Raw genomic sequence first — 8,899 nt, 5'->3', positions numbered from 1 at the left:
TCAAAAAACGCCATACGCCAACGCGATCTGAACAAGGCCTGAGAGCTTTTCTGAGCCCTTTTTGGCCACCTGAGCTTTCTGAGAGCTTTTTAAAAAACGCTTCCATTGACTTCCATTAAAATCTTGTGCGCATTTATATATTACCTGTCCTGTGTCACCCACCGCGCAGTGCCCACCCATCTTCTGGTTCTTCCTCTTCTATTCGCGCCCACATGCCGCTGTTGTTTAGCAAGTTTAGGGGGGGGCAGCTCTGGCGGTTTCGTCGCATTAGTCGCTTACCCAGTTATCACTCGCCTTTTACCGCCGCACACGATTGACCACGACGGCCGACATCTTGCAGCATGTCCGATCGATACGTGCGACTGATCTTGTTCCGAAATTGATCGCATCATCGATCGAGCATGCTCTTGGCAGCACCAATTTGATCATAGTTTTTGAATCGGATGGTCGATCGGCCGCCAAGTCAAGAGATGTATGGCCACCTTATGGCTCTGACATCAGACTGGGGTTTTCAGCTCTTAAACCCAAAATGAGAATCAGGGTTTTTGGTTAAAGAGGAGCTGTCAGCCATACTATCTCAGAAAAAAGCCCACATATATAAGTAGCTAAATACTTGCTCTACTTACATAACATATGTATTGCACTGCCCACGTTTTAATTTTAGTGATTCTTCTACAGTAAAAAAAAAGAAAATACTTCTTAGCATTTCCCATTTGAAGCCAATCCTGATGAAATTTCCTCCCTTACTCAGAGTAAGTTACTCTCCTCTGCCTGATTGTGTATGGATTGCCCGCCCTTCACTATAGAAAGTGCATTGTCTCAGCATGAGAAATATTGGCCAATCAGAGAGGAACAGAGGTGTGGGAGGGGAAAACAGGAGGGAAAGAGGATTCAGCCAATCAGGCTGCATTAGTTAAGTCTGAGGGGAAGTAGAGAAGCAAAAAAGGACAACCCAGAATGCCCTGCAACTTCCTTAGTGCGTACCAAATAAGAGTCAGGTAAACTGGGGAATAATCATTTATCAACAAGAAAAGTAATAGTATTTTAACGTTTGGTTTCCTTGGTTAGCATCCTTATTACTTGTTTACCAGATAAAAATAAAGAATTGATTTTTGATTTTATGCCCGACAGTTACACTTTAAGTTTTTAGGGTTAGTTCTACAGTACATTACTTCTCTCTTAAGTTTATTTTCACTTCAGGTTCGGTATAAGTCCTGCAGAACAGAAATCTTGAGAATGGCTGCAGGTCAGACACGACTATAGATTGCAGGTGACACAGCGCAGAGGTAAAGAACACGTCACTGGTAAAGTGAAAGCAATGTCACACATTGCGTAACAGTCGCTGACCCCCACGTGCGTCTCGTACGCCTTCTGCGGAGGCCGGTGAGTCACAGGTACACAGATTACTCTATAAACGGGAAACCTTTGCTTTACATCATAAAAAGAGCTGATATCTTTATTACTCTCCGCCGTCTTCCTTACTACAGCGGTCTGTAAATGTCTCTTTACAGGATGCCAGCCAGTAAAAGAGATAATGATATAATGGGAACCCCCTCCAGTGATCTGATCAGGTGATAGTTTATCCTCATCTATATATACAATGTCGTTTCCAAACAAGTGACGAAACTAGTGCCTGTTACTGTCTGGAACACACTAAGCATTTTCATGTCAGATTGACGGTCAAACCGATGATTTCCGACAGGTCTGATCTGATTGCTTGTACAGAAGTGATCAGAAAAACTTTTGGAAATCAAAATCGGACCTGCCAGAAATGATCGATGATGGGAAATTGCACGGTGTGTGCCAGGCATTAACCCTTAGAAGCTTAAAGAGAACCCAATGCGGTTCATGAGAGGGGGCAGATGGGACAGAGAGACACGTTATCTGCCTCATGACATGCCTCTGCCCCCCCCCCCCCCACACACACTATAGCCCCCCAAGATTAGCGACAATATTTGCTGCCATCTCAGAGGTAAACATGGGTAGAGGGATTCCCTGCCAGGGGCGTTCCTACAGGGTTTCCTGGGCTGCCATTGGGCAGCTCTCTCTCCTTGGCCATGCCCCCTGCTGATCCCCCCGCCTCCCTGCCTGCTATGAGAGAGACACAGTATCTCCTTTCAGCGTCGTGACCCAGAGGTCATGAAAGTGAAAGTGGGCCAGCGTGACCCAAGGGAGCGGCATTTTTGCTGATACCTGATCTGCTTATCCCCCAGATCAGGTAGCCTAGGGTTTTCTTTAATTTCATGAGCCCACCTCGGGTTCTCTTTAAAGAGAACCCGAGGTGGGTTTGAAGAATATTATCTGCATACAGAGGCTGGATCTGCCTATACAGCCCAGCCTCTGTTGCTATCACAAACCCCCCTAAGGTCCCCCTGCACTCTGCAATCCTTCATAAATCACAGCCACGCTGCTGACAAACCGCTTGTCAGAGCTGGCTGTGTTTATCTCTATAGTGTCAGTCTGCTGCTCTCCCCGCCTCCTGCAGAACTCCAGTCCCCGCCTGCATCCCTATCCTCCCTGCTGATTGGAGGGAAGGGACGGGGGCAGAGACCGGAGCTATGCAGGAGGCGGGGGAGCAGCTGAGACTGACACTAAAGATGTAAACACAGCCTTACAGCACGGCTGTGATTTATGAGGGATTGCAGAGTGCAGGGGGACCTTAGGGGGGTTTGGGACAGCAACAGAGGCTGGGCTGTATAGGCAGATCCAGCCTCTGTATGCAGATAACATTCTTTAAACACACCTCGGGTTCTCTTTAACTCCAGACAGAGATCGTTAAACCGTACATGGCCTGACAGTTTACTGCCACAAAATGTTACCGCCTGCGCTGCAAACTGACACACCCACGAGCCACTGCGCTGTCAGTCTCTGCCTGGTCATTGTGTGAAGGGTCACATGGCAGACTGACACAGGCAGGTCATGAGCCCTTTACAGTCGTATGGAATTTAACGGGAATCTGAAGTGAAAATAAACTTATGAGTCTCATATTGTTTCCAGCACACGGAGAATTAAGAAACTTCACTTGTTATCTATGCAAAAGAGCTTCTCTGAGCTCTCCGACTAATGTAGTCAGAGAGCAGTGCTATTTTCTGAAGCACTTATACATCAGATTATGCATTATATATTATACATTATACTTCCGATATGATTCAAGAAGTTCAAAGGGTCATTAGCTCTGCTCTGTTTCATAGATTAAAATACAGAGAATGTAGTTTGTAAACTGTGAATATGACAGAATAATGCAATATTATAAATAAAGCTATATAACTGGAAATAAAAACATGAGACTCTTTTCTTTGCTGCTAATGTTCTATTTCTTAGCTGTATTACACATACAATTCATTATATCATACATTTTTTTGCTTCAGTGTCACTTTAAGGGGAAAAAAAAAACCCTCGAACGGCTCACCTGTCATCACAATAGGTGAACTTCATGTCCATGCTGTGGCGGCTGAGGAAGGTCTTGCTGTCCAGCGGGATGTCGATGTTGGAGGGGTGCTGGATGGGCTGACACATCATCACCAAGCAGTTCAGCAGGGGCTCTTTGTAGCCACACAGGGTGTGCGGGTTGTAGGAGTTGTACACCTTCACGTGGCCCGTGCAGTGCAGTACCTGAGACAGCAAAGAGAAGGTGTTACACGGAGCGCTGCTGGGGGGCAGCACTGAGTCAGCGTCACTGCAATGAGTTCCTTCAGCTGCTTGGCACGTCTGCTGCTGTCTTCCCAGCCTCCCCATTGGTGCTTTAAAGAAACATTCCAGCAAAAAGAAAGTAAGCAGTTAGGCCTCTTTCACATTACGACGTTAAAGTCGCATGTTAGAAAATGTTCCAACGCAGACTAACGCACAGCAATAGTAAGTCTGTGCGACATTCACAGTGCACACGTTGCTTTGTGTGTAGCGTGTAGCAATATTTAGAAAGTGCTGCATGCTGTGCGTTATACGCGGTTTTAGCTGCGTTAGACTGTTTGCACATGCTCAGTAATATTGTTTTATCATTTGTGTGCAGGAGAGGAGGAGGGGAGAGTCCGCTATTTTGCCTAGCCACATGGCTAATTAATATTCACTGCACTGCAATGCCGGTTCTCTTCCGGCTAGCAATGATTCATATGAATCATTCTTGGTTCTCTGTCTGCTAGCAATGATTCATATGAATCATTCTCTGCCTGCTAGAAATGATTCATATGAATCATTCTCGGTTCTCTGCCTGCTAGCAATGATTCATATGAATCATTCTCGGTTCTCTGCCTGCTAGCAATGATTCATATGAATCATTCTCGGTTCTCTGCCTGCTAGAAATGATTCATATGAATTATTCTCGGTTCTCTGCCTGCTAGCAATGATTCATATGAATCATTCTCGGTTTCTGCCTGCTAGCAATGATTCATATGAATCATTGCCGGTTCTACCGAATGAAAACGGCGCACCAAGAGCAGCATAACGCAGCTCTATGTAGCGCCCACCTTTAGCACCACCATGCGTTGCGTTAGGGGAACGTTATGCGACCTTAACGTTCCCTGCAACGCAACGTCCCACTGTGTAAGAGCCTTTAAAATCTGACAGAATTGGCAGGTATTGGAGTAGTCCTTCTCGTCATGGGGGATTCTTAGGATTTTCTTTGTTTTCAAAAGCCTTTTCTGAGCACCAGTTGCCAAGTCCAACTGCCAAAATAATGTGCAAGTTAGGAGAGAGGCTGGATGGTCTCTTATGCTGGGTACACACGATGAGATTTCCCGTTCGATTTGCGTATCGATTCGATTAAATCAAACATGTTCGATTGGATTTCGATCGTTTTTTCCGTCGATTTTGCATACCTATCATGAAAAAAACGATCGAAATCCAATCGAACATGTTTGATTTAATCGAATCGATCCGCAAATCGAACGGGAAATCTCATCGTGTGTACCCAGCATTACTGTTTTGGCAGTTATATCAGGAAAGGCTTTTGAAAACAAAGAAAAAACAGAGAATCCCGCATGAGGAGATGGACTAGTCCAAAACCTGTCAGTTCTGTCAGATTTTAACTGCTTACTTTTTTCGCTAGAGTGGTCCTTTAAAGTGATCTTGTTTAACCCCTCAACTTTCTCCATCCAAATAGTTCCTATAGAGAGAGTGTGTCTATAAGCTATGGTCTTCTGTAGTCATTGTTTCTGCACCGATGGCTGGAGATGTGCCAAAGATCAACTTTGGAGTCACAAGTATTTACAATAACTCCTACACGATCTGCACCATCAAACGGTCTGTCTTTCTTATCAATCCATTAAAACATGGTTAAAAACAAATAACGGGTGAGTACTGGGTACAGGGTACTCACCCACCATTTGTTTTTAACCAGATTTTAATGGATTGATAATAAACCGTTTGATGGTGCAGATCGTGTAGGAGTTATTATAAGCTATGGTCTGACAGGCCGCATGGACCCATAGTGACCCATTCTGTGTCCCAAAGCATTCCCAAGCATGCGCCTGTGCACCTGACATGTAAAATATGGCTTTGTCCCATGCGGCTTCCACAAACACAGACTACCACTGCCTGGCAGTCAAAACCAATGCAAAGAGTTCATGTCAAGGGAGGCGACAGGTTGGGAATGTGGGGGGAGTGGGCGGGGCCTCTAGAGGACAGGTGAGCAGAGCCAATAAAAAGGATTTATGGCAGCAAAAGGGATTGGCAGGACATGTTTAGCTTCCGGTTACGGTTAAAACAGGAGGCAGAAGTCAGATATCACATGTCCCAGTCCAGCCAGAGAAGTATGAAGAAATAACCTGGTCAAATGGCTGCTGTGCTACCCCATGTATTCTTCAGGAACAGAATTCAGCCATCCACAGCATTCTGACCTGCAGTGTAACTGAATATAGCCTCTAGTAATTTATGTCCTCACTACACCCTCAGTCTGCAGTACCTGGGCTCAGTCTTACCTTCCAGGTTGCAGATTTGAGATTGACGGTGCGCCCCCTGTTGGTGACGGTGCATTTCATCCGCATGAAGAAGTCCCGCTCGCTGTTCGCATCTTTGCTTTTCTTTCCAATCCCGGAACCTACAAGTGAAATAAAAAGACTGCATTATAAAAGTAATTTAATAATTGTTGGTAGTAACAACATTATTACCTAAACTGCAGTATAGTAAAGCAACCACAAGATGTCACTGTGTATGTAAAGTTTTGCAATGATCTCTATGGTATTGTGATTGCCTGTATTCACTCTGTGTTCATCTCTGTTCTATATTAGCAGCGTTTCCTGATGGTGGTGTATGTTTTATCTTCAGTTAAGAGTTCTAAAGGGGCCCATACACTGGTCGATTTCAGCCATCGATCGATAGATTCTATAGATCAGAAATCGATTCTATCAAATTCCCCATTCGATCGATCTGCGGCCGATTTAGATCTAACAGGATGGAAGATCTAGGTCGATCTCCTGCTGGCAGCAGATCAATGGCCCATAGAGTTGCATTGGATCTAATGGTCCAATAATGCATTTAGATTGATTTCCGATAGATTTCATTTTAAAATCTATTGGAAATCTGTTCCTAGTGTGTGGCACACATCAGATAGATTATTGTCAGATTCCACCTGACAGGCATCTGACAGAAACCTATCTGATGGTTGAATCTGCTGCAAAACTATAAGTGTATGGCCACCTTAAGTTGTTATACCGGTTGCCTATTGGTGGCCATACACTTATACAGTTGTTATACCGGGTGCCTATAGGTGGCCATACACTTATAGATTTGTAGCAGATTCGACCATCAGATAGACTTCTGTCAGATGCCTGTAAAGTCGAATCTGCCAGGAATCTATCTGATGTGTGCCACACACTAGGAACAGATTTCCAATAGATTTCAGAATGCAATAGCAGGTGTAGCTGAAATTCTGTCTTGTCCCCATTTTTTATTGCCTGATGAAGCGGGCTGGGCCTGCGAAACGCGTTGCACTGTTTTGGGGTACTAATTAATAAATGTGACTACTATTCAGACAGTCTTTCGTGTCTGCTTTATGGAGGTAAGTCCACCACTTCCTCCCAGCAAATTTTAAAGTTTTTATCCACTTTTATCCTGCTGGCGCCTCTGTTCTCCTACAGGTTACTAGGCATTTTGACTGGTTTCTCTGCATAACTGATCCAGTCTTGCTCCAGTTCTCTTTATACTCGTCTTGATAAATCCCCCCCCCCCCCCCCCCACCAGTGTTTGAACCATTATGGTCAACTGCCAACCAACAGAGAGACTGTGGTTTTCCTAAAGTTCCTGTAACTGTAAGTTTTAGTAACAGGACAGGAAATCCAAAATTTGTCTTCAGGAACCTGAGCTGGGGCAAACCAGGTTGTGGCCTCTCTATCTGCAAGCGTTTTCTGCATGCAGATTCGCATAACCATTATATTGGTTATGCGAATCTGCATGCAGAAAACGTTGATTTTATATAATCAATGGGCCCGTTTCCACTTGTCAGAAATTCTGTGCGGTGGACTGTGCAGAAAAAATATACACTCAATGAGCTTGATTCACAAAAGAGTGCTAACTGTTAGCACGGCCGTTTTCATGCGAATTTTCGCATTGCGCGCGATCGATAACGTTTGAATTTTCACGCATAATTGATATCGCTTTTGCGCAAAAATTCGCGTTTGCGCACGAAAATGTTATCGTTTTGCGTGAAAATTCACGATCGCGCACAATGCGAAAATTCACGCGAAAACGGCCGTGCTAACAGTTAGCACTCTTTTGTGAATCAAGCCCAATGACTAGCTTCAGAACAATAAAGCTGAGCGTACAATGGTCAATCTTTCTGTCTGACCCAGAAGTCTATTCCATTCTCTCAACAAAATGAACCCCAAATCAATTCTAAACGTATGAGTTAGATAAACCGAGTGATGAATATCTAAAGCAAGAATTGAAAAACCTTAGATCTCAGTCTGGAAACTTTGCACCAACTTTACAAATATTCCTCAGCTCTCTGGTTCCTTTCCGATTGAATTTTGAAACATGTACAGTACACAAATACAGGTGAAACTAAAAAAAATTAGATTATGGGGCAAAAGTCCATTTATTTCAGTAATTCAACTTAAAAGGTGAAACTAATATGTGGAACAGGAACCCTTTGCAGGTGTTTTGGATGAATTAGCTGATTAGAGTCGGACACTTTGAGCCGAGAATATTAAACATTTTCACAATAGTCTAATGGTCAGAGATTTTGCATTTGGGGTTCCCATAAACTGTAACCATAATCAGCACCATTATAACAAATAAATGCTTGGAATATCTCGCTCTGCATGTAATGAGTATTTCATATATTAGTTCCACCTCTTAAGTTGAATTACTGAAATAAACGGACTTTTGCACAATATGCACAGTGTATTCATTTTTCTCTAGTTTGGTTTAGGATGATCACTTTGAGGGAACCGAATGTTGACATCAGTCTGGCCAGCTTTAGTTTTCTTCGTCATTCAAATCCTCATGAGTCAGACGCAAAATAAAAATCACAATTCGCTTCCAATAAAAGTCGGTTAGTTTAAAGTAACTGTAGGTATTTTTATAGGAGAGGGAAGAGAGAAGCGAATACAAGTGAAAGGAGTAGACACACGCATCGGCACAAAATAATAGGTTTGTAAAATCCTATATTATGTCATGTGCAGCAAACAGAAGGGTGTGTCACTGTCGGGGGTAGAAGGTTCGCTTTCTTGTTTTCAGTCTACTTTTCTGTTTTTATTATTATTGTGTATTTATATAGCACTGACATATTTTGCAACACTTTACACAGTACATAGTCATGTCACTGACTGTCCTCAGAGGAGCTGACAATCTAATCCTACCATAGTCATTGGCCTCAATTCACTAAGATCATGCTGGAGATAATAAGGCAAGAGAAAAAGTACCTCCACACAGTGAGAGAGTTATCTTATCTCTTCATTCCTTATGT

General features: G+C 43.5%; 1 protein-coding gene across 1 annotated transcript in view; it reads right to left on the bottom strand.

The window, feature by feature from the left end:
• EPAS1 (endothelial PAS domain protein 1) overlaps positions 1 to 8,899 on the bottom strand; it is a 189,902-nt gene that overhangs the window by 40,820 nt on the left and 140,183 nt on the right. Inside the window, exons 5-6 of the mRNA XM_068233035.1 lie at positions 5,913 to 6,031; positions 3,410 to 3,612 (exon numbers count right to left, since the gene is read on the bottom strand). Coding sequence (XP_068089136.1) covers positions 3,410 to 3,612; positions 5,913 to 6,031 — 322 coding nt within the window. The remainder of the gene's footprint in view (positions 1 to 3,409; positions 3,613 to 5,912; positions 6,032 to 8,899) is intronic.

This window comes from Hyperolius riggenbachi, chromosome 4 (assembly GCF_040937935.1).
Source record: "Hyperolius riggenbachi isolate aHypRig1 chromosome 4, aHypRig1.pri, whole genome shotgun sequence".
In the NCBI taxonomy this organism is placed as follows: domain Eukaryota; kingdom Metazoa; phylum Chordata; class Amphibia; order Anura; family Hyperoliidae; genus Hyperolius; species Hyperolius riggenbachi.
The sequence above is the reverse complement of the archived record's forward strand: the minus strand, read 5'-3'. Positions and strand labels throughout refer to the sequence as shown.